The following is a 25,144-nucleotide window of genomic DNA, read 5'->3' on the forward strand; positions in this document are numbered from 1 at the left end:
TCCAAGTGGGGGTGGTGCTGGCGGAGCCTGCGGTGCTGCTGGGCTGGGCCTCCGGCGCCTCTGCTGGTCCAGGCACCAGTGGTCATTCACGCCCGTTGCACACAGTCCTGTGGATAGAACACCTACCATTCTGGACTCATTCCACCTGCTCAACTGACAAGAAAACCAGACACTGGCTGACAGTGCTGTTAAAAAGTTTAATATCCAAACCACACAGTAAATGCAAAGGGGCAGCAGCTGTGCTACATCGAGTGAGTGGGCGAGGCCTGCAGGGCCGCCTGGGAGTGAGTGACAGGTCACAGAGTCCAGCGGATTCCAGAGTGAGTGAGTTACAGCTGGCGCTTCCCCTGTGGCACACGGTAACAAGAGCCAGCTTCCCCTCCCTGCCCCGGGGACCGCCTGCCGCGGCTGCCCAGCCCAGTGAGCTAGCAGCCCATGAAATCCACCTGCAGCTAAGGCCAGAAGTGTCAGCCCTTTGGTTCTGGAAGGAGAGCTGGTCTCCTGTCACCTGGACAAAAGCAATGCTTCAAACTAAGCTGCTCAGAGTTGTTGGTGGCTGTTGGCAGGAGGCCTGGCAGACACAGGTGCCGGGGCCAAGCCTGACCCGCCAGACCTGCCAGCAGCCCCCCTCCCCTCCCCCCCGCTCTGGGAGGCCGTCGGCCTCGGGAGAAAGGAGGAGGCCCTCGTCACTGTTTGTGCTCTAGGTAAAAGGACTCGATGATGTCTTTGTACTTCTCCAGAACTGTGGGCCGTTTCAGTTTCATCGTGGGACCTGAAAGAGAAGTGGGAAAACTGAGTGCGTGGGGCCTCTGGGAAATCTGAGGCGCTGTGTGGTCAAGATCCACTCGGTGAGTCCTGTAACTGTAGTTCAGCCAGACAAACAAGCGGGCAGCCTCGGAGATGGCCCTGCGTGACCCTGGCTTCTCACGTTGCACCAGCACTGGTGGGAACGGCCGCCTGGGAGGACGGCCTTCTCCCGCGGGCAGAGTAGTGAGAGCCCCGCGCACTGTCCCCGGACCTGCACTCGTCTGACCTCGAGGGACTTCCTGTGCTGTCCCCTGAGTGAGTGAACGACTCAGGCGACCACGGTGGTGAATCAGACAGCAGGCTCTGTCCTGGGCACGCCATAGGGAGGGCCCCTGGGCTGGCCCACCGCCCCCGAGTCAGCGTAGAAGTAGCCCCTGCAGCTCCAGGTGGCTGCTGCCCAGCGGACACTTGCTGGAACCTCATGAGAGACCACAAGCCAGACCACCCAGCCAGCTGACCCTCAGAAATGAAGATAAACGCTTATTGTTTGAAGCTGCTCTATTTTGGGGTTTGTTACACAACAATCACTAATGTGCAAGTCATGTCTGCGCTTCAGTGAACACTAATACGCTGTTGGACCTGATGCTCTTATTGCCTGGGATGGAAGGGGGGCCGCCTGAGAGGCCTTCCCCAAGGCACCTGTCTGGCCTGGGCCCGCCCTTGGAAGCAAGGGCGACAATGGCCAAGGGCCGAGGTCCTGCGCGGCCGGAAGTCTGCTGTGTGCCGACTCCCCTTGGCTGTGTACCTGGAGACTTCAACATCAGGGTCATTTCTATAAACTGCTGAGTGAGGACATCTGTCTGGCGTTAGACCAGACAGCCAGACATACTCCGGGCCTGCTGACAGCTCAGCCTCCCTGTGTCTGCGTCTGCATCAGCCTTGAAGGGTCCAAGGGCACCGCACTGAAGAAGCCGCTGCCAGCTCCCTTGTGCCATGAAGACACCCCGGGATGCTGCAGGACTGACTCCGGCCGCCCAGAGGCCTTCCCCCTTCTGCAGACCGTGGTCCAGAGGGCTTCCCCACTGCACCGCCACACGAGCTGACTGCCGGGTAGGGTGGTCTCACCCCAGAGCCAGGTGACTCCAGACACTAACAGCCTTGGCGTCTGCCAGGTGTCCCCATGGTGATCTCAAGGACAGTGGGCCACAGTCAAAGCCAAGTCGAATGTCACGTTCACACTGACAAGTTCCAGCACACGCCCTGCACACGCGCCGGCTCTGTCCAGGGCCCACACACTGAGCAGGGTCCTCCCTCTGCTGGCCATGGCTGCCCCCCCGGGCACCTCCAGCTCCATGGCCGCCACGCTCCCACACAGCGCCCGGGACAGCGGGAAGCAAAACCGAAGCAAACCTACCCAACTCTCCGCCCGAAATGGAAAAGTCCCTCTCGAGAATGGCCCACTTCTGGATGTGGTAGGGCCGGGCGGCCGCGTTCCTGTTCACCCTCTGGATGCCCTCTTCGATGGCCTGGTACACAGACTCATCCTTCCCGCCCACGATCTCGGACACCGTGCTGGCTCTGCTGCCCACCCGCCGGCAGAACTCCACAGCCTGCTCCGTCAGGTTGTCGGTCGGGTCAGAGGTGTCCGGGTCCAGGGTGCACTGCAAACCAGAGATGGGGTTAGCGCCCTGCCTCCCCCCACAGGGTGCGGCCTGGTCTCGGAGGAGTGTTACTGCTGGTGTCCAGGACGTGGGTCCCGTGAGCTGTGGTTCTGGGGTGCGGCTGCCGCCGCCTGGGGTGGAAGGAGCAGAGGTCCGAGACTTGGAGCTCAGAGATCTCAGGCAGTGAAGCCAGGACAGACAGCAGGGGCCTAACTCCTGCCTCGCCCAGCAGCGGGCGGGCGCCCTGCGGAGCAGACTGCGCTGGAAGACAGGTAGGCCTATTCCAGAGTCGAGTCCAGACACCCAGGCCTGCACTGTCTGAACGGGCTTCCGCTTGGGCCCGGCTCACACACACCTTCAACGTCAGCAGCATGGACAGGAACTTCCTCTGGTCCCCGATCAGCATGGCGTTGCTGACGATCGGCAGCTCCGTCTTCACAGCCTCCTCGATGGGCAGTGGGGGCACGTTCTCCCCGCCGGAGGTGATGATGAGCTCTGGGGAGGCAAGGCCAGGGCGCAGCTGAGCCAGGACCCCAGCCTCGGCCGCAGCCCTGAGGCGGGAGCAGCAGGCAGCGCTGGCTGTGGGTGCACCCCCAGAAGCCCCTCATACCTGTTGGGGGATGGTGGCAGTTCTTCGAGGACAAATGCTCACCTGCTCCTACTTCCCTGCTCAGAACCCACTCTGCCCACTCAGACATCTACCAGACCCGGCTCCCCACTGACCCGCCCACCTCACCCCCGAGCCGCCACGTCGCGCCCCCCCCCCATCACTTGCACGGCGCTCGTCACGTGCAGGCGCTGTGCTGAGCGCCTGGGTAAGGAACTCATTTATTTGTTTTTTGCTAATCATCACCCAAGGATATTTTTCCCATTGATATTTAGAGATAGTAGAAAGGAGGGAGGGGGAGAGAGAGAGAAAAACATCAATGTGAGAAAGACACATCGATTAGTTCCCTCCCGCACCACCCCAACCAGGGCTGGGGATTAAACCTGCAACCCAGATATGTGCCCTTGACCAGAACTGAACCTGCGACCCTTCAGTCCACGGGCCGATGCTCAACATAGGCCAGGGATTAAGTAACTCATTTTTTTTTTTTTTTATCCTCACCCGAGGACACTTTTTCATTCTTTGTTCAGATAGAGCAGGAGGGAGAGAGAGAGAGAGAAACATCGACGTGAAAGGGACACATCGAGTGGCTGCCACCCGCACGACCAACCAGAGCCGGGGACAAACTGCAACCGAAGTACGTGCCCTTAGCGGGAACCGAACCCGGGTCTCTCCAGACCGCAGGCCGATGCTCTAACCGCTGAGCCAAACCGGCCAGGGCAAGTAACTCATTTTTAATTAAAATTTTTTAAAATCCTCAGCTGAGGATACTTTTCCATTTATCATCAGATAGAATGGGAGGGAGGGAGAGAGAGGGAGAAAGAGAAACATCGATCTGAGAGGGAGACATCTACTGGTTGCCTCCTGCATGATCAGACCAGGGCCAGGAATGAACCACCACCGAGGGATGTGCCCTTGACCGGAATGGAACCCTCGACTCATTGGTCTGTGGGCCGGCACTCTAACCACTGAGCCAAACCTGGCCAGTAACTAATTTAAAAAAAAAAAAGTTTTTATTGATTTTTTTTTTTTAGGGAGAGAGAAATAGAAACATCGATGTGAGAGAGAAACATCCATTGGCTGCACACCCCTCACTGGGGATCGAGCCCGCAACCTGGTCACGTGGCCTGACCGGGAATCCAACCAGGACCTCTCAGTCCCTGGGACGGCGCTCAGTCCACTGAGCCGCACCGCCAGGGCCGTAACTCATTTTGACCCTCACCACAGGCCTATAAAGAAGCAGGCATCCTTCCCATTTCACAGATGAGGGAACGGAGGCACAGAGAAGGCGGACAACTTGACCAGGGCCGCTCGCAGAGCTGACCTAACACATTTTTGACCGCGCACGAGGTAACTCGGGTTTGCACTCGCATGAGCTATTTCAGTTTCTGAAACTCAGGGTACTATCGGGTTATTGTATTGGTGACTCTTCGCCCTGAGGGTCGAAGTTCGAAAAACAGCACATCATCATTCTATATTCTTGAAGTAGCTGGCGAATGGGTATCTGCTGGTTCACACGAGTGCAGCTCAGAACCTAACGTGCAGTTTGCCCGAAATCGTGTGGTCCCTGGCGTGTCACAGAGACCTCTATGCGGTGCGCAGTGTGCGAAGTGCTTGTAGTCCCAGCCCCTGCTCTTCCCCACGCTGCTGTGGCCTCCCACCTGGCCTCTGCCCCGCCCGCTCTCCGCCCCGCCTGTCCAAGAGGCTGCCTACTCTTCGAGGACCAGCTCAGCTGCCTCCTTCAGGAGCCTTTCCGACTCTTCCCGCCTCACTAACTCTGCCTTCCGTTCCCCTCAGTGTCCACCCACTCACCACAGTTCCTCCGTCACCTGAACGCGCGCTGGGTGCCTGTGTGCAAGGCCAGTGCAGGGCCGTCAGTGCGCTGGTCTGTCCTGAGTGCTGGCTTCCCTTCGGGTCAGATGGTGACGCACAGGCATCTAATACATACACCTGGACCAACTGATCTACCCTGTACTCCGGTCTCTGGATTCTGCCTCATTTAAGAGGCGAGTGGGTCACATTCTGTGCATAGGTCCTGTGTTGACATTAGGCACAGAACAGAACGAGACACTTGGTGGATGTTACGTCACTCAGGCAAATATAAAAATACATAATATTGCCCGGCCAGTGTGGCTCAGTGGTTGAGGGTGGACCCATGCACCAAGAGGTTGCCAGTTCGATTCCCGGTCAGGGCACATGCCCAGGTTGTGAGCCCGATCCCCAGTGGGGGACGTGCTGGAGGCGGCCAATCGATGCTCTCTCTCATCGATGTTTCTATCTCTCTCTCCCTCTCACTTCCTCTCTCTCTAAAAATCAATAAAGAAAAAAACAACAACATAATATTTATGCCTTCAAATTTTCTGGAAAGAGTTGCCTTGTTTCTCTAGGGAGTCTGAGTGCCAGCCCCACCATGTGCTAGCTGGGTGTCCTTGGACGAGTTACTTACCCTCTCTGGGCATGCTCCTCAGTACGCGAAAAGATGCCCATCAGGATGGTGGCACGTAAGGACTCACTACTCACAGCGGGTATGAAGGGCGGTGGCCGAGTACCTTCCCCTGACCCCTGACCCCTGCAGCCCGCACCTTTGAGACGCCCTGTGATGTAGAGGAAGCCGTCACTGTCCAGGCGGCCGAGGTCCCCACTGTGCAGCCAGCCGTCGGCATCGATGGCCTCGCGCGTCTTGTCCTCCATGTTCAGGTAGCCCATGAAGACGGTGCGGCCCCACATGCAGACCTCGCCAATGCCCTCCGCATCCTGGTTCACCAGTTTCGCCCGGCAGCCAGGCACCACCTTGCCAGAGCTGGGGGCGGGGGCCCAGAGGCCTGGTCAGAGGGAGCCAGGTCCTCCAAGCCCCAGACGAGCCCCGAGAGCCCTGGGATCCCCAAGTTCCTTCCCCGGCTCTTTGCATTCTAACGGGGACCTGAGCTGAGACGTAGGGCCGATGAAAGGGTTTTAGGCAGATAAACGAACATGTGAATGTCCCTAATGGGACTTTAGACTCTGTGACCGGTGAGCAGGGATGGGGGCGAATCAAGCCCAACAGATGATCCCTCGACTCACTCCCCAGAACTGACTTTCCTTTCTACCCACCAGGGGACTGACCCTGCCCCCCAATTCCTACCCCATCAGCAATCTTGGGATGCACAAAGGGGAACTCGCCCATCAGAGCCTACTCAGAGGTCCCGGGGCTGCCCCTCAGCTTCCCACCACAGACTCTGGGTGCTGACAGTAGCCGCCTCTCCAGGGCTGAGGCCTGGCCAGGGGACTTGGCCCTGGGACCAGTCAGCAGGTGGGCACCGAGGGGTGTGAGCAAGGGTGTGTGGGCGCTGCCCCGACACACCTGTGCAGCCGGTAGTTGCAGGGGCTGGACATGAAGTGGGGGCCCGAGGTCTCGCTGAGGCCATAGCCCGAGAATAAGCGGATGTTGAGGCCCAGGAAGAAGCGCTGTGTCTCTGCGGTCATGGGGGCTGCTCCATAGAAGTTCTTCTGACACCTGGCTAAGCCCAGGGCCTGGCGGACCTTGGCCAGCACCAGGTAATCTGCCAGTCTGGTAGTGAAGGGCTTCAGGTCACTGGTGAGAGAGGAAGAATGGGCCACAGAGGAAAACACACACACTCACACCCATGCCCTCTCGCGAACAGGGTGGGTATTGCCCGGCCGGTGTAGCTCGATGGTTGAGCACTGACACAGGCACCAAGAGGTCACTGGTTCGATTCCCAGTCAGGGCACATGCCTGGGTTCTGGGCTCAATCCTCGGTAGGGGGAGTGCAGGAGGCAGCTAATCGATGTTGATGCTTCTCTCATTGGTATTTCTCTCTCTCAAAAATGAATAAAAACATTAAAATAAGCCCTGGCCAGTTCTGCTCAGCAGTTAGAATGTCGGCCCGCAGACCAGAGAGTCCCAGGTTTGGTTTCTGCTAAGGGCATGTACCTTGGTTGCAATTTGTCCTCGGCCCCGGTTGGGGTCGTGTGGGTGACAGCCAGTCAATGTGTCTCTTTCACATCAATGTTTCTCTCTCTCTCTTCCTCCCTCTCCCTCTCGCTCTATCTGAAGATAAATGCAAAAATGTCCTCCGATGAGGATAAAAAACAACAACAACAACAAAACACATTAAAATAAAAGAAAACAGAAGGGTGGGTATTCAGTGAGCACACACTGGCCTGCCCAGTTCTCTGTTCTGATGGTTGGCGCCAACGCCAAACCCATCACTAATGTGTGCACCATGGCCCGGCCTGTGGACATGCAGGCACACAGGTGTGCGCTATGCTTCTGCAGATACATCTTGAGCCAGGAAGTCAGGCACCCAGGCAGCAGCACAGATGCACACCCAGGGGCACACACCTGCAGACCGGGAAGCCTCCACGCCTGGACGGACGTGCGCAAGCCCAGAGTCATCACGCACGGTCATGTCATGTCTGTGCATATGAGTGCAGGTGTGCACCTCTCTCGTGAGACATGACGCAGCATCACAGACACCAGTCGTGGGGAATATCTGTGCATCGGCACCAGCCCTCCCGCAGCACTGCGTAGGTTCAAGAAGCAGCTGCAAGGCCACAGGAGAGACCTGAGGGGTTGCTAGGGAGGCTGGAAAGCCTGGAAAAGCCCTGTCACTGTGGCCCCTTCTCCAGGGAGGTGAATGCCCCTGGAGGGAGCAAGTCGGTCTTCACAGTCAGAACCCAAGGATGGGATGACTCCTGTGGGGCCTGGGGAGGGACAGGGGCTCATGCCCAGCCGTTGCTGGGGCCTTGGCACAGGGTTCCCGGAGCGGACAGGACGGTGGGGCCGGGATAGGCTGCCCTAGCAGATCCTCAGTTGCATACTGGGTTGTGGCCCAGCCCTCCGTACCTGCTCGGGCAGGTGAGGTTGTGCTCCAACATCACCGACATGGCCCACAGCAGCATCTTGCGCCGGATGAAGCCGGACTGAGCCACCACCTCCTGGATGCGTTCCATGATCTTCTCCCACACCCGAGGCACCCCCATGTGGGATGTGGGCTCCACCTCCCGCAGCGTGTGCACCAGGCTCCCCTGCTCGCCACAGAAAGAGAGGCCTGCTGTTCAGAGCCAGCAGGGGCAGGAGGCCCTGTCCCCAGGACCAGCATGCACACGTCGCGGGCCTCCTGCACAGAGGCGCGCGGACAGGTGCGCACACCTGCAGGCACCTCAGGGCACGTGCTGGCAGCTGCGATCCCACAGGCAGCGGCTCACTGCCCCCTTCTGCCAACAGAACTCGGACGCTGCTCGGACGCTCCCAAAGTCCTGGAGGTGACGGCTCCTTAGTCTGACTCAAGTGTGACATCCCCTCCCCCTGAGCAATGACTGGTTTAGGAGTAGACACGTGACTCCCCTTGGGCCAATGAGGCGCCACATGGGAAAGTGCTGATGGTTAAGATAAGGATCCACAGGAGAGCTGCGGTCGAGGCAGCGTGGCCGCTGCGGCCCTCTGCCACCACCCGTGACCTCCCTGAGGACGGCTGGACCGCTCCGCCTCGACTCCCCTTTAGAACAGTCATCAGTTTCCCCCTTGTTCAGTCGCTAAGGCCGCGCTCACAGCAGCTGGAACAGCTCTGATGCACACGTGGGGCCCGGGGCACCCAGGGGCATGCCCGGGGCCTCCAGCACGCACACTCAGATCTCCACGAGGGCAGAGGTCACACTGACCTTCAGGGCATCAGGTTCGGCAAAGCAGACCTGGGCCCCCCACTGGATGCCCGTCCACAGGTCGTAGATCTGGGCGGCGATGTGGCTGAGGGGCAGGTAGCTGACCACCACCTCCTGCTGGACCTCGGCGGGCTGGATGCCGCCGGCCTGGCTGCCGTACCTCGCTATCCACGTGATCTGGAAGGCGAACCGGTGGGCCTGGCAGCGCCCCCATCTGCAGCTACCAGGGGCTTGGGCTATTTTGGGGGGACCCCTGTGGTGTTCATCCTCCTGGGCATCTCTGCAGGAAATCTCCAGGGACAGGCCCCCCCTTTGCTGGGTTCAGTCTGGACCACAGACTGGGGTCTGTCCCACAAACCCCCCTCCCTGAGCTGAGGGCCAGAGGAGCCTCTCAAGGGGCTGCTGGGGCCACTGTTCAGACCCGCCCGCCACCCAGAGTCCACAGCGGGGTACCAGCCTACGTTGTCCTGACTCAACATCACGCCCTTGGGGCTGCCGGTGGTGCCGGACGTGTAGACCAGCACACAGCACTGGTTGGGCTGCTGGGCACTGACGACAGCGTCCAGGTCCTCCTCGGGCACCTGGTCTCCCAGCCGCATGAGTTCTTCCATCTGTGGTGGAGGAGAGAGGGTGGTCCAGGCAGCTGGTGGGCCGCCCCCTCCTGCCCACCCACCCCGCGCCTGGGCCCTGCTGTACCGTGTGCACATTGGCCACCTCCCCCGCCGGAGCTTCTCGGTACATCACTACTGCCTTCAGATAGGGCAGGTTTCCCCAGATCTGTGTTGGCAGGAACAAACAAACAGACTTTCATTAAAAAGGAAAAAGAATGTCACCTCCTGAGAAAAGCCCCATCTCTAGGTGTCAGTCTGCCTGGCAGACACGGTGGGAAAGTTCACTGGGCTCCCTCGCTCCGACCTCATGTGGATGTTTCTCTCTCTCTTCCCTCCTCCCACTCTATCTGAAGATAAATAGAAAAATATCCTCAGGTGAGGATTAAAAAAAAAAAGAAAACCAACATCTTGCCATTGCTGCTTGTGAAATAATTCACTCAGGCAAAAATCATGAATGGAGAAAGGTTGATGGAGTCATCTCATCATGATGGGTGAGCGCGTGGCCATCTACACCCATGGAGGAGTTTCAGCACCTCCGAGGGTGGCCCCCCCTGGCCTCACCTGGCCTCACCTGCCCGCTGCGGTGGTGCAATATGAAGCCAACAGCGTCACCTACAGGGCCTTCTTGCCCCACAACGTTGACTCTGAAGTGTGTGAAGCACTGGTTCCAACAAGCCTCAGGCAAATCCAGGGGCTGACCCAGATTCCAGAGCGGCTCACACCCCAGCCTGCACGGGCATCACCAGGGGCGTGTTAAACTGAGGCAGTGGGTCTGGGGTGTGGCCTAAGGATCTCCCTTTCTAGCCAGCTTCCTGGTGAAACTGTGCTGCCGGTTGGGACCGCAGGCTCTGCGGCCCCAGGAGCGGAGCCGGGGCTCTGATCTGAAGGAAGACACCTGGAGGACACGGCTTGTGCGGCTGGGGTTTGGATCCGATCCAAACAGACCCCCTGGGAAGACACTGGTGTGAGAGCCGGGGGCCTTTCACTGTGTCAGACGTGACCAAATTACTGCGGTCAGTTCAGAAAAGTGATGGTGGAATTTTCGGGGATGGAAAGGACGATGCCAGGGATTTGCCTCCAAGTGTTTCAGCACCAAGGGCGGCCGGTGAGGCGGCGCCGGCGTCTGAGGTCGGCACGGGGCCCGCTGCGCGGCTCTATTCGTTTGTCTGGAGCTTTCGTCACAGATCTAACCTGGGGACCCTTAGCGTGGACATTTCCCAATTCTGGGCCCCCGTTTCTCCCGCTGCAAATGGGGCCGGGAGGGGGACATGTGGGTTAGATCTCCATTTGTGAGACGGTGTCATCTCCTGGAGGGACAGGACGAAACCTCCTGGGGGCCCTGAAGCTCCACAGCCCCCAGCCAGGGTCTGACGGGAGCACCAGTGAGGGAGGGGTCGAGGGAGGGGTCAGCTCTTGGCTGGGACTCTGGGGCCTAGGAAGCTAGGCCTTAGGGTGTCAGGGCCCCACGGAGCCCTCGGGTGCCTGGCAGGACGGTAACCTGCCCCTGTCCTTGAATATTTGCCCTCATTTTTGTTTAGTGAAGGGCTTGATACTTGGGGTGGGAAGGGGGGGCTCCTAGCGCAGTTTATTCTGGGCTGGGTCATCCACACCCCTCTCCTCTCCGAATCTCCCGCACTGACCCAGGTCAGACAGACTGAGACGCTCAGAACGGGGGTTCCTGAAAACAGTGTTCAGACAGGGCGGAGATGGGCCAGAACCCCCGAGCAGGAAGACAGTCCCCTTGCTGGTACAGTGAACCCATTTGATAAGCCCTTAACAGTAAAAAAAGAAGGCAGGCCCACAGTGCCTGTGGAGAGAGGGTTTCAGGTAGCTGTCCAACGGCACCAAGGGGGAGCGTGCACACAGGCCAGCGCCGGCCGGAGGGCAGGGCCAGCACACTGCTGGTGCAGCCGGACACAGGTGCCCTAGGCCACCACAGGCCAGCGTGCTGCACGTGGCACAGAGCCCATCAGGAACGGGCCCTACATGAACAGGGAGGCATCACCCCTCCAGTAAAGACCAGCTGGCTCAGGAGACACTGTGAGACCTGCCACGGCCTGGTCTGCGGACTCCCTGCCACCGCCTACCGTGCAGCTCCCTTGCTCCATCCCCCAGCAGTCGGACTGGAGGGCTCCGGGTGTCAAGGCACCCATGGTGCACACGACCCTTCCCCTGGCACAGGACCCCAACCCCGCAGGGCCACCCTGCCCTGGAGCAGTCACAGGAGGCACCTGGCTGGAAGTTCCAGCCCAGGCCCTGTCACCCACTTCTTGGGTCTGCAAGTACCCGGGGTGATGAGAATGAAGGGGACCCTGCCAGGGAGGTGGAAAGTTCTTCTGCAAGCTGGAGGTCCCTGAGGACCCCCCTTTTCGACTCCCATGCCCCACCCCTCTCCCCCAGACCTTCAGGATCTTTTCCAGCTGCTTCTGCGTGTCCACCACAATGATGCTGGCACGGCAGTCATGGGCGATGTACTGGCAGGTCTCAGGGGAGCTGGTGGTGTAGATACCAGTGACGATGCCCCTACAAGGGTCAGAGGCCTGTGTGCGGCAGGTGCAGGCGGCCACGCTGGCCCGGCCCCGGCCCACAGAGCTCCAGGCCTGGACAGGCAGGACTCCCACAAAACTCAGCACAGCTGCCCCAGGCAGAGGGGGCCAAGGACAGATGGGACGTTGGGGAGGGATGGGGGCCTCTAAAAAGAAATAACGACCTTCTCTCCACTCCCTGCCACCTCCCCCCCGGGGTTCTGCCCCTACCCTGGCCACTCACCCTGCAAACACTGCACCCACTGCCGAGAAGAACCACTCCGGGGAGTTGAAGCCGAGGATGGCCACGCTGTGTGTCCGCTCCAGGCCGAGCTCCAGCCAGAACAGACAGGCCAGGTCAGCCAGCAGGGAACGGGCTTGCCATTCCCATCAAGCCCCCCTTCCAGACCCCAGAGCCCCCTCTGGCATTCGACCAGTCTGAGAAGACCTTGGGGTCCATCACCCAGCAGCCCTCGCTGCCCCTCCCAGGAGCTCGCCCCAGCCCAGCAGGGGCTTCCAAGCCCACTTTGATTCGAAGATGATCACAAATGCAAAGCTCCTCTCAGGTGCCTGCACCGGGCGAGGGCTCGGGCTGGGGGAACCCTCGGTGGGGGCCAGGGGTGTCCCAGTCTTTGGGGAGGAGGCCTGGGAAGGCCCAGTGCGGCGGGAGGGCCTGGGAGGGAAGGGCCAGCCCGAGGGCTCCTCACCTTCAGGAAGCCCTTGGCGGCCTTTCGGGCCAGCAGGTAGTACTGGGAGTAGGTGATGTGCTCCCACGAGCCCTGGCGCTTGAAGCCCAGAGCGTGGAGGTGCCCGTACTTGTCCAGGGCCTCGTAGAACATGCGGTGCACGGTGTATGGGGGCTGCTCTGGGCAGCTGGGGTCCAGGCGCAGGCGGACCCGCCCATCAACCCGAGTGGTCCACAGAGCCTCTTCTGTGGGGTGGGGAGAGCACAGCTGGGGTCACGCCGACCCAGGGCTGTCCCCAGGGCAGAGCTGCCTGCCCGCTGGTCCCAACGATGCCTTGGGTGCTGCCTGTGGGGACTGGCAAAGGAGCCAGGGGCGGGGACGGGTGGGAGGCTGCCTGGGGGACGGGGTCTGACGGCTTGGAGGGTGGGCAGGGAAGAGGGGAGGGAGCAGCGGGGGGAGGTGGGCCTTCGCCTGCCCAGCAGCTGCCATGATCTGTTACTAAACCTTTTCTCAGCCAAAAGGATTTCACTTTAACACTGACCACCTTTCTTTAAAATCACAAAACAGGCCTGGCTGGTGGGCTCCGTGGAATAAGCCTTGTCCCAGGGGCTGAGAGGTCCCCGTTTGATTCCTACTCAGTGCACATGTCCAGGTTGCGGGCTCGATCCCCACCGGGATCGATGTTTCTCTCTCTCCCTTTCTCTCTCTCTAAAAATAAATAAAAGCGTATTTTTAAAAAATCACAAAACAGTCCATACTTGTTCTAAGAACTCCAAAGCAGTTACAAGCATGTGCTACACACAGGGACAGGACCTCCTGAGCCCACCCTCCAGGCCGCCACACTGAGTGTGTGTGTGCGTCACGCTGCCAGAAACACACGCTCCAGGAGCTAGGTTTTATTTTGTTGCTGTAACTGTTTTATCCACAGTGGGGAACAGGATCACATTACTACTGTATTAACTGAGGGTAGCAAGCCCAAAATGCCCTTAGGGGCAGGTGGGTAGTGTATCACGTCATGATAAATAATGTATGGTCATCAATGATGGATGAGTGAGTGACACAGGACGCATGTGGAACAGGGCACAGGCCTCAGGCTCGCTCGTGCCCCTGCGTCTCTGCGTCCGACAGTGCCGAGGGCTGGTCCAGGCTCACTCAAGAAAGCCACCGAACAGGGTGCGGTGCCTGCACTGCCCCGGCCCGTGCAGGGAGGCAGCCGGCGTGCTGGGGACTGGAGGCGGGACAGCACCCCTCGTCCCGGGGGGCAGCCACAGGGCTAGGACCTGGTGCCCAGTCCGAAAGGAAACAAGAGTTACCTGCAATCTGGGTGTCAGTGTGTGATCATCTGATTGTTAAATGTTGGCTTATACTTAAAAGAACGATTATGTGCTCAGCTGGTGTGGCTCAGTGGTTGACCATTGACCCATGCACCGAGAGGTCACTGGTTCAATTCTCAGTCGGGGCACATGCCCAAGTTGCAGGTTCCATCCCCAGCAGGGGTCCTGCAGGAGGCAGTCAGTGGATGTTTCTCTCTCATCGATGTTTTTCTCTCTCTCCCTCTCCCTTCCTCTCTCTGAAAAATCAACAAGAATATATTTAAAAAATATTACATGGACCAAGTCAAACACAGCCACTCCAGTTTCTGTGACAGGCACGTCCCTCTGCGGGGGCGGGGGCACGAAACTCCATTGCTGGGCCACATTCCTACTGACACTCAGATGAGTCCCGCTCTCGGCCCATCCCCAGGCTTCCAAAAGGATCAGAAGAAAAAGCCATGCGCAGTTTTGATAGACATTTTAGACAGAGTTCCTGCATCTAATGTCTTTGTCCCACAAACCGACTCCCACTAGGCTGTTGCCCCTCAAGGCCGACAGCTCCCGGGCCCTGAGTGCAGAGTCTGGCCCAGAGCCGAGGCCAGGGGCTCTCGGGGGAGGGCGAGTTATCCCCAAGGGCTGGAATGGATGACCGCGTGTCCAGGGACCCAGCCTTCACCTCCCGCAGTACCCCATGTTGCCGCCTGAGCAGGCCAGGCCAGGCTGAACTCCTCCTGCAGGAGCGAGAGCCTCAGGCAGGGCCAGGCCAGGCCAGGCACCGCCCTGCTCCATGTCCTCCGGCCTCAAGTCCACTGCAGCTCAGCGCTCAGGGGCCTCAGCCTCAGGGCCAGCGGCCGCGCCTGCTCCTGGGCGTGGGAGCTGCAGGGAGGGAAGTGGGGTGGGGGAGCTTTCCCAAGCCCAGCGTGCCCTTTCTGCCCCTCCCCCTCCTTCTCTCTGTTGCCATCAGTCGTGGCCTGACCTGGCCTGTGTCTTATCAATCGTCCTTTATGCTGGAGCCCGGGTGGGCAGGCTCCTGGGTTCCCGGGGCTGTGGAATAGAGGTGACTGAGCAGCAGAGAAACCGATCTAATTAGCTGGCACCGAAGGAGGCCAGGTGCTGAGTTCCTGTGGGAAAGGCCTTGGCCCAGCTCGTCACGCAGACAGAGACCTGGTCCTGCGCGGAGGCAGCTCAGGCGTCTGTCCAGAAACACTCCCTCGGGGCCGGGCACCTGCTGCAAAGGCCGGTGTGCAAAGGCCCCTGGCACCAGCTCCGCCCCAGGCCAGGCTCAACTACGGACGTCAGAGGAAGAGGCCACGGTGGTCTGAGCTCAGGAGAGATCAGGACAAGGGCAGCCCGGGCCAGGACAGTGTGTCCAGACCTTGGGAAGTAGCACTGGACGTACCCGCTGAAAGTCTGTGATCCTGGCTCTTGGGCCTGCAGCTTCCCGCAGGTCAGGGGCAGACCCTTCCAGCTGCTGGCCCTTCCCAGCCTTCTCCGCCGAGGGCTACACACCGTAGAGTTCTTGCCACCAAACAGGGAAACCCTGGGCGCACCCCTGCCCTCCCCGGCCTCAGCTTCCCCATTGGAATCTGACTGAGAGGGACAAGATGGTCTCCATGAGCCCCTGCAGGGTCACTGTTTTAGCTTTTATGTCCTAACCCCCAAGTTTGCTCTTATCCAGGCCTGGACCACCAAGGGTGGGGTGGGGTGGGGAGCTGAGCGGGGCTTTACCGGCCCCTGTGGGGCCCTGAGCTAGGGCTCCCCCCGATGGAGAGGACAGAGGTCTGGGAGAGGGATGTGAGCGTCCCAGCCTGGAGCCCGAGGACAGGGCTGCCCCACACGGGCCATGCACAGGCAGGGCCCCTGTTGGGGACAGCCAGCCAGGGACACGCAAGAAGTGTCTGAATGCCCTGGCTCCTGTGGTTCCTGCCCGAGACCCAGCAATGCCTGCAGTCACTGCCCATCTTGATGGGGTTGCGGTGTCCTTTCTCCCGGACACCAGGGACCGTCCTGAGCTCTGCTTCCCGCTGCCTGTACCTCCTCAGGGACCCTTGAGGCTGCGCCCCAGCTGCTGGAGGCTGTACCCATGTCATTTTGGGCACGAGCCCAGCCTCCTGACCCTCCCGTGTGCAGACCTGCTCAGCACCCTGGGGACAGACATGGGCAGCTCTGGGCCTGGACCAAGCCCGAACTTCTGACTTGACAGAACGGAACATTTTGATGAGGCAAAGGTTTGTACCAGGGTCCCCAGGGGCTCCACTGTTTTTGGCTGGTGGGGCTAGGATGATCACCTGTTCCCGATTCTCCGAAGAGGAGACACCAGAAATCTTTCTTACCTACTCCCCCCCACCCCCCCCGAGGCTGGAGTGACCTCAGGCTGTGAGCGCCCCAAGGACAGGGGAACACTGGGCTCCTTGCAGCCAAACATCTGGAAAGCATGGCAGCCAGGGGCAGAGGCTGGCCTGCACCCCTTTCCCTCACTTGGCTGCAGACCATCTGGGCTGAGCTCCCAGGGGCTGGAGTGACCAAGAACAGTGGGGGTGGGGCAAGGCCCTCACCGGACCTCTGCCCACCCAGACCCAGCAGCTGCTCGGCCTGGATCCCTTCCCCTCCCCTGTTCCAGCTGGGGTTCACGCCAGCCTGGAAAGGCCTAGAAAGAAATGTGTCTCCAGGGCCAGCACAAGGCCGCCTTTGTGTGGAGGTCAGATTCTGGCAGCCCTGCGGCCCGACTCGGGGAGTGCAGCCACGGGGGGCCAGAGCCCCAGGACCTGCAGGCTCCGCAGGGACTCACGGAGACCTGGGTGCCGGGAATCCTGAGGGCGGGGCTGCAGCTCCCCGGCCAGGAGGCAGGCTGAGGGGCCGCTTGCTCCTTGCCACCCAGGCCCTGACGCCGAGGGCTGCAGAGGAGCCGCCCGCTGTGGAGGCAGAGCTGAGGGCCTGCCGGGCCTGCCAGAGGCGGCCCAGAAAGTCAGCAGGTGCCCCGGCCCCGGGAGGAGGACCTGGGAGGCTCTCTCAAACCCGTTTCCGCAGAAACCCGTCGGTCCTCTCCTCGGCCCAGTTCCCTCTTTATCTGGGGACAGGTGCGACAGGCAGCGTCCAGTCCCGAGACGTGCACCACCCGCTGGGCAGATCCCTGCCGAGCCCATGCTGAGCCCTCAGCTGGGGCAGCTTGTCTGATGGCAGCAGCGAGGACCGCCGGCTGAGGGCTTGGCGCTTGGTCTGTAGGCAGCCAGGTGGCCTGGTGTCATCTCAGGTTCCTCACTGACAATGGACAGGGTGGCCTGTGCCCTGATCCCACCTCCCGCCGGACCAAGCTTGTGACTGTCCCTGCCTCGGAGCCCTGAGGGAGAGGCCTCAGGACAAGTCTCAGGCCTCTGCCCCTTCCTCCTGCCCAGTCTGGTCTCCCCCCTGCCCCGTTCAGAGACCCCCGACACTGGCCTCCCAGCTAGTCCACTTCAAATGTCACCGCCTACGCTCCACACCCAACCTTGTCTAACCGTGAGGAGACGCCGGGGTACCCACCTTGCAGGACAGTCTACAAAACACTTGACCAGTTCGGACTCCGCCCCCGACAGCCAGCTCCCGTTCCCTGACCAGGTGCCCCCCAGGGGGTGGGGGTGGCTGCAGGTCACACGGCCTGAAGCTGGGAAAATTCACAGCCTGGAAGACTGGCACCTGGGGGACCTCTTCATCCTCGACAGGTGCCACAGGCCGGTGACCTGACGGCAACAACGTTCTGTCCCAAGGACAGCGCAGCGTGCCGAAGCTGGGACCCTCTGTGCCGGCACCGTTTCCATTTTTCAAAACTTCTGTTGTTGCTACAACATTGTGGAGTAGCCAGTAAACAGGAATGAGGTGCAGCTGCCCGGAGGTGAAGGTCAGGGAGACAGCCCGCGGCTGCGTAGGCCTCAGAACAGACTCTGCCTCAGGCCTGCACCCGCCCCGTGCTCTGGGGACAGCACCGAGACGGCTCATCTGTGCCTCCTCCCGCTGGCTCTGCCGAGGCAGCTACCCTCTTCTCTCCCTCTCCCCTCCTGCACTTCTAGGGGGAGACACCGACCCCACAGCTTCCATCCCACTGGGCCCGGAGGGGGTCGTGATGGGAGGGTACTGACGGGGATTCCGCCGCCCCGTCCCCCAAGTTCTGTCCTTGGGCTCCCGCTTGCTTCTGCGCGGACTCTCCGTCTGTCCTCAGCACCCAGCACACCCACAGGCCCACTCCACCCTGCCTGGCTCCTGGCGGGCTCACCTGGAGAGTTCGGCCGAGCATCCTCTGCCTTCTCTGGGGATGAGAGGTCGAGAGTGTGGCCATCGGTCAGGGAGCTGGCAGGGGGGAAACAACCGTTAGGACTCAGCGGACACGCATCTCCGCCCCGGGCTGGCCCTGGCGTCTGGGCCTCCTGGCAGGGGTCAGGGTACCGGACCTCGGTAGTTGTAGGGGCTGACCCCACCCCACCCGCCTCTCCCTGCAGGTTCTAGGTGCTCGGCAGAACCAGGCACCGAGCTCGGCTCTGCTCTACTTTGCTGTGTGGCTCTGGGCAAGTGCACGGTTCTCTCTGGCTTCGGTAACCCCATTTGGAAAGGAGACCAGTGGCCTGGCCCTGGAGGATTCTGGGCACCACCCCGATGGAATGCAGGCTGTCAGGGTTGGGAGGACGCCCCACCCCTCGATCCCCACAGGTGCTGAGAACAGCCATGCTCAGAAACTCAGACTGGAGCGAGGGCATTCCTGGGTTCTCAGGGGTCCTGAGCAGGCCCCAGTGGGGCCTCTTCTCTGAGGGTGCCTGTGGGTGGGCCCCATGTCTGTTCCCCCTCATGAGAGCAGCACAGGACCCGGGAGGCCTGGGGCTCATGCCATGGCCCTCGTGCCTGGCCCAGCCTCCCCTTGCCCCCCAGGCATGGTGCCCTGGACTCTCCTGCACCGCCCAGGAACTCAGCCTGGCTGCCCCTCAGCCACACCGGGCAGACCCCAACCTCCTGGCGGACGCGCAGACGGAGATCAGCCCACACCGCAGGATGAGCGGGGCTGCAGCACCGGGCGATCCCGGGACACTCCGATCATCGGCTGTGCGAGCAGAGCCTGCCGGGGTGCAGCCTGCGGCCGGTCGGGGCAGCCCGGGGGGCAGCCCCTTGCTCCGGGGAGACCTGTCTGTCTGTCTGTCTGTCAGGGCGGGCCTACTTCCCAGGCGGCGGCCAGTTACCTGCGTCTCACATTTGGCCTCGCGTCTTGCCGGTGCCGCACGTTCAAACTAAGTTTGCAAACACACCTGGGCCCACCTGGTGGCAGTCTGCTTAAGAACCTGAGGTAGGTTTCGGAGCAAAAGACATCAGGAGGTTATGAGGAAGAGGGGAGGAGAGAAGGGGGATGGGCGGGGCAGAGCTGCCCCTTCGTGGGAACTCTGAGCAAGGCCTGGCGGGGCTGGGCTGCCCCTCTGGGGCTACGCTGACCAGCTGAGGGGTGTGCGGGAAGGAGTGGAGCGGTGACAGAGCGAGCTCGTGGGCTGAGGCCTGCTGAGCCAGGCAGGGGGAGCTGAGGGTCTGAGCGCCCTGGAACGTGTCCCGACCTCAGGCCACCGGCACTGCCGTTCCTCCCCTGGGTGGTCAAGTAGAAGCGACCTCGACTTTGGGACAAAGAAGACTGGGATGCTACCAAACAGCCCCCGAGCTCTGGGCTCAGGCACCTGTGGTGAACACGGGGACCCTGCAGAGCTGGCTGTGGGTCCCCACTGTGAGCATCCGCGGGTAATGTCCACGCTCTGTCTCGGCATGTCCCCAGGAGACAAGGCTGGCTGCAGGGCCGCCCCGAGGCTCACAGCTGACCGGCCTTGAGATCAGCAGGGGGGCAGCTACCCCTAAATTAGCGGAGGCCGTCCTGGGTTGTAATCACTGGTCTTTCCTGCTTCCTCACGGACTGCTTTCAAATCCTCACCATCAGCAGGGACGGGCCCCCTAATAAAGTCTGGTCCTAGTTTTAAAATAGCTAAACAAAGACTAAATGAAAAGACAGCCTGGGAGCTGAGGCCGAGCATCCTCTTGGTGACCAGAGCCTTCTTTCGATGGGGGGAGGGGCTGCTGGAGGCCCCGCTGCCCTGAGGGCCTTTCCCAGGCATCTGGCTCCTCCGGGGGCTCAGGCACCGCTGGTGTCCACCCCCTGCCTGTCCTTCCCCTCCCTCGGTGACAGGGTGGACCTGGTCCCCTGCCTGCGCTTGGTGTGAGAGGAACGCCTCACCCTGCCGATGGCCCATGGAGGGTCCTACCGAACCCTCTCGGCGGGGTGCCTGATTAGCAGAAGGTCACAACCTAGTTTTCTGAGAGGGTAAAGCATGGCCTCCCTCTTGCTGGAACCTTTCAGACTGAGTCCCTGTAATGGGGACGTCGCCCCCGCTCATGATGAAACAACTCACCAAACCCCTGTGACTGTCCCTGCTCGCTCGGGGCCACAGCCCTTTCTGCCCCGGCTCGTCCCGAGAGGCCCGCCCAGCGTGGCGCTGCCCACACACGGCCCCTGGCACTGCGGTGTCTTTCCAGGTTTCTGTCTCCCTTGTGTTCCTCGTGGTCACCTCTGCCCGTCCCTGCTGGCACCTCGCTGGCCTCCCACTTTGCAGGTTCTGCCTGCAGCTGAGCAGGAGGTGAGCCAGCCCTGCTGGACAACCAAGCCGCTCGGACTGCAGGTCACTGCAGAGGCGTGGCCTCCACGGTGCAATTTACCACGTTTCCCTCAAGGACGAGCACCTGGGCTCTTGGGGCGCAGTCCCTGCTGTTCCGACTCCCCAAGAGCACTTGCGGCCTTTCGATTCTTGCTGCTACCCTGGAAGGCACAAGTGACTGGTACATCACCCCAACAGGGGAGGTGTGACTGCTGCCACTGTGGTCACACGCCTGTCGACCGGGACAGCACGGAGTTCCTGTCATTCTGGGCGATTTGACCCTCCCGGCATGCGGTCCTGGGGAAGCTCCCAGCATCACAGATGGCAGTGATGGGGGCCAACGGCCGAGGAGGTGGCCTTGCCTCTGTCTGCTCTGAGGACAGGGTCTGCACCCCCCAGCTCACACCAGAAGCACCTGCCTCGCCCTCTGCTCAGAGACAGTCACTTCCCCAGCACCCGCCCAGCAGCATGGGAGCAAGAAGACACTGGAAGGACGTGTTTGAGTGGATGTGCAGCGAGGAGCCTGGGGGCGGAGGAGCCTGGGGGGGCGGAGGAGCCTGGGGGGCGGAGGGGCCTGGCAGCCTGCACTCTCCCATTCTCTGAGCCGGCTGTGGTGTTGTCAGAGGAGCTGAGGGAACCACTGGAAGACAGAGCCTGCCAAGCCTCCTTCAGCCCCTCCTCCAGGAAGCTCTCCTAGATTGTCCCCAACCCCCTCTCACCCTCGTGGTCCTCAGTCACTCAGGTTTGGTCTCTGGAGGCCACATGTGGCGTGGGAGGCTCCTTGAGAGCAGGGTCATGCCTGACTCAACCCTGCCCTCCAGCCCCGGGCCCTCGCTGATGGCACCGTGGAGCTCAGTCAACACGGTTGGATCCAAAACTTCTCGGGCTGTCACTAGTGTGTGGCACCTAAGTCGAGGGGAGCACTCTTTTGCCGTGTGAACGCCTCGTGGATGAGGACCCATCTCCTACCCACTTCCATGCCCCTTCTTCCCATCCAGCCCTCAGCAGCCAGGCCGCCGCTCCGTGGGCAGTGGGTGCCCGGTAAGTGCTTTCTCGGAACCACATGGCCTTGAAGTCCACCAGGGTCCAGCTGTCTGGGTTCCACTGCTTGACCAGCTGTGTGACCGTGGGCAAGTCACTGCACCTCTCTGGGCCTCAGTTTTCTGCCGAAACCCTGTGGCTACCATGAGCACAACCCGATCCATGAAAAATGGTTAGGAGGTGGTCAGCTCCCATCATTATCACTAGTAGACTCTCGTGGATTTGGGGGGCGTAGGTGAAAGAAAATCCTTGGGTGAGATTAGAAGGGCGACTGGGTGAGCTGAAAAACCCCAAACTCGAGCCTCAGGGTTCAGGTGCGGGCCCGGGTATACTCCCTGAGTGGCAGCGAGGGGGCCGGGGGGGGCCCTTGTTCCTTACACGGTCCTCAGGACGTAGCTGGCAGACCTGAGCAGGAGCACCTCTGGCATGGTCCCTGAGGGGTGGCTGTAACCCCCTGAGCTCACCCGGGAGACAGCCTCAGAGATCGTGTCCCGGTGTCCCCTGGGGGAGCTGCATCAGCCCCAGAGAGGCCCGGTGCCACCAAACCGCCCTGCAACAGAGACAGTGTGAGTCACAGGCTGGCCGGGCAGGGGGGCAGTTGCCCTCCTTCTTAGCTGTGACTCACCAGCCTGGGCACCTGACAGTATGTAATTACTTCCTCCAGGGAGCCCACACAGCCTCCCAGGAGGCGGCTGCCTTGGGGTTCCCGTCTCTCGGTTCCCCAGGGCCCGTCACCTACCAGGACCCCTGACCGCCACGGGCTGCCCTCCCTGTTGCTGGTTCCAGGTCCTGCCTCTCTGCTTCGGGGACACTCAGAGGGAGACCCGTCTCCTCGAACAATGGAGACCGTTTCCAATGGAGGGTGTTGCCCAAACACTCCCCAGCTGCTCAGCGTCCCGAGCAGGGAGAACAGCAGTCCCTGGCACAGGCTGCGGCTGCTTGCACACTGGCCTCTCCCGGCCCTGCACGCGAGCCACGCCCTCCCTGCTCCCCTTCAGGCCCACCAGCCCGAAGACCCCCGGAGGCTCGGGTCTGGCTGCCCCGGGTGCTCACCTTCCTCCGTGCGGCTGGCGGGCTCAGGGCTCAGCATCCCGTGTGCTCGCTCGGCTAAGGCATCCTGAGTGTGGGAGCTGCCCTGCAGCGCCCCGGTTCCAGGTGACGAGACAGGGGCTGGGCGTGCGTGGGGCCCACCCCAACCTGCCTGGGGCTGTGTGTGAGGTGCGGCTCCAGATACCTCTGACCCACCTGGCACAGCCCCAGTGCCCACCTATGAATATTACCTAAGAGGGACCTGCCTGTTTGGGTGGGAGAGGCTCGTTGTTGACTGTTGTCCTTGGCAGAGCCCAGGGGCCCTTCACCGAGAGCCACCCCGGAGCCCCAGGGGCTGGGCGGGAAGCTCGTCTTTTTTCTCATTTCCTTACTAAATGCCGTACTGTGCCAAGAGCTTCACCTGTGCTCGCTCCTTGCACCCTCTCCACAGCAACGTGACAGTGCCATTTTCCAGACGAAGTGACAGCGTCCTGCGCCCAGCCAGAGGCAGAGCCCAGCAGGCAAGACCCAGTCCTGGGCCCGGCTCAGAGACCAGGACTCCCTGTACACCACCTACTCACCATCTGCACCCTAAAACCCAGCCAGCCGGCTCACCCACACCCCCGGAGAGCCCCTACTCCATGGTAACAGACGTCCCTGTGTCTTGCCCTTTGCCCCGAATGCCCCTCTGCCTCCTCCCTCACTACAGAGACTGCAGGCCTGTGGCCCAAACCTGCACCTTGTAAAACCCCTGCTCCTGGAACCTCCCTCCCGGCCACCCAATTCCCACGCCGACGGCAGAATCCCACAGTGCTTCTGGGGTGAAGCGTGGAGGCAGCCCTGCGGGGCTGTGGGGGTTTTGAGCTCATCTGAAGGCCAAGGTGCAGGCGCAGGGGCAGCGATGAGGACAGGGCTGTCCCAGGGCCCTTGACCCAGTCAGATGGCAGACAACTCGGATGGCTGCACTGAGCTCCACACCAACACACCACCTTCCAGAAGATTCTGCAGGTCTCCGGATTCTGGTTCCTTAAAGGCTCCTTCCCCGCGACTCCTGCCCAGGTCACCTCAAGACACCCTGAGAATGCGGGTCTGGGGGGCTGGCCTGAGCCTACTATGGGTTATGAGCCCCTCTGAGAACTTGCTGGGACACCCTTCGCCCCATGAATTGCCCAGATGCCCGCTTACTCTTTCAGGTTCTAGGGGTTTGGAACCCCCAAGAGCAATGCCGACCCCTCCTCTGTCCTGGAGAGGACACTTTGGTCCTTCTCCTTCTCCCACTCTCCTGGTGCGGGGTGAGCAGCGACGTTAATGATGGGATTGGCCCCGGGGCACTGGGTAGGTGGGAGACGGTGGTCGGAACATTGGGGGCTGGCGGGGACCCAGTGCCCAGATCTCTCAGCCCTTCCTGGCAGCTTGAGGACAATGCTGGGTGCAATTTACAGACTGACAAGGAGGCCCAGCCGACGAGCTATTTCAGGATCAGGAGGGCTTGGGAAATGTGCAGTCTCCCCTCTCCATTCCCTCACGAAACCACAACCTGCTCTGCCCTGGCGGATGCCTCCTCCTCCAGGAAGCCCTCTGGGAGGGACCCCAGGCCCTCATGCTTCTTCCTGGAACTACCCTGACAATGCCCCTCCCAGAGCACTTAGTTTTTAAAGACTAGGTGTTGCCTTTTTAAAAAACATAATTGTCTACCGTGTCTATGCAAGAAAAGTCTTGAATCCATACTCCCGGAGTTGGAAATGATCTCTCCCTGCCTCCTGACCATGATCCTTGGTTCAGACGGCAGGAGGCAGGGACAGGTGAACAAAGGGAGCCTGGTCCCTGCCTTGAAGGCTCAGAGATGATGGGATTGGTGGCCAGTACGCGAAGATGCGTTCTGGGTCACCCAGGCTGGAACGGGGGAAAGGAAACAGAGGGGGAAACCGGCTAGGGGTGAAGGTGCAGCGGGGAACGCCGTGGGCAGCGGCAGCTGCACAGGGGGGCATGGACCCAGGGCCCACGTTAGCAGCCCGGGCAGTGGGCCTCCCCAGCCTTGGTCCTGGCTCAGAGACCTTCTGGGGACACACGGTCTCTTAGAAAGAAGGCTGGTTGAAGACACACGTTCCCAGACCCACCAGAAGGGCCCCTGGTTGTCACGGAGCCCCCGTCCGAGGCCCCAACAGCGTCGAGGCCTCAGCCCCAAAGGCTTCACCTTGGCGCCTGCCATGGTGGGTGGGGGCCGTGTAGGCAGCCTGCTCACTTCTGACCCAGTTGGCAGCGCCCAGGCTGTCCAACCCTATTAAGCCGAGTCACACAGCCAAGCGTCAGTGAGCAAGTCGCCCTGAAAGACCGGAAGGGGTTGGCAGCGGTGTGGTCGCACCGAAGATAAAGTCCCTGGGGACGGGGACGCCTGGACTCTAACCCAGGCTCTGCCTCTGGTCCCTCTGGGACTGGGTTTCCTCAGCAGTGTCACAGACAGAGGGCTTCTGGGTTCCCTGTGACAGAGATGGTGCCAGGGCTGGCACCCCGCTGCCCTGGGCAGGGACCCCCAGGCCTGTGGGGCAGGGAGTCAATGAGGAGGCAGGAGCAGGGGGCACCAGCCAGCGGCCGCCCTGCACCGAGCGCCCCTGTGCCTGG

General features: G+C 61.1%; 1 protein-coding gene across 10 annotated transcripts in view; it reads right to left on the reverse strand.

Moving 5' to 3' along the window:
- Nucleotides 1–183: 183 nt before the first annotated feature.
- ACSBG1 (acyl-CoA synthetase bubblegum family member 1) overlaps nucleotides 184–25,144 on the reverse strand; it is a 36,837-nt gene continuing 11,876 nt past the window's right edge. For 8 of the 10 annotated variants that reach the window (XM_036277881.1, XM_036277880.1, XM_036277879.1 and 5 more), the window contains 14 exons: nucleotides 19,010–19,108; nucleotides 18,058–18,131; nucleotides 12,520–12,743; nucleotides 12,057–12,145; nucleotides 11,690–11,810; nucleotides 9,373–9,453; nucleotides 9,138–9,287; nucleotides 8,677–8,853; nucleotides 7,862–8,043; nucleotides 6,356–6,586; nucleotides 5,598–5,815; nucleotides 2,764–2,903; nucleotides 2,162–2,408; nucleotides 184–772 (listed from right to left, as the gene is read on the reverse strand). In XM_036277881.1, the coding sequence (XP_036133774.1) occupies nucleotides 687–772; nucleotides 2,162–2,408; nucleotides 2,764–2,903; nucleotides 5,598–5,815; nucleotides 6,356–6,586; nucleotides 7,862–8,043; nucleotides 8,677–8,853; nucleotides 9,138–9,287; nucleotides 9,373–9,453; nucleotides 11,690–11,810; nucleotides 12,057–12,145; nucleotides 12,520–12,743; nucleotides 18,058–18,131; nucleotides 19,010–19,108 (2,119 nt within the window). In that variant the 3' untranslated portion in view covers nucleotides 184–686. Of the gene's footprint in view, nucleotides 773–2,161; nucleotides 2,409–2,763; nucleotides 2,904–5,597; nucleotides 5,816–6,355; nucleotides 6,587–7,861; nucleotides 8,044–8,676; nucleotides 8,854–9,137; nucleotides 9,288–9,372; nucleotides 9,454–11,689; nucleotides 11,811–12,056; nucleotides 12,146–12,519; nucleotides 12,744–18,057; nucleotides 18,132–19,009; nucleotides 19,109–21,874; nucleotides 21,949–25,144 lie in introns of those variants that run through there. The other 2 variants (XM_036277888.1, XM_036277889.1) reach the window with 2 other exon arrangements.

This window comes from Molossus molossus, unplaced genomic scaffold (assembly GCF_014108415.1).
Source record: "Molossus molossus isolate mMolMol1 unplaced genomic scaffold, mMolMol1.p scaffold_m16_p_24, whole genome shotgun sequence".
Taxonomy (NCBI): Eukaryota; Metazoa; Chordata; class Mammalia; order Chiroptera; family Molossidae; genus Molossus; species Molossus molossus.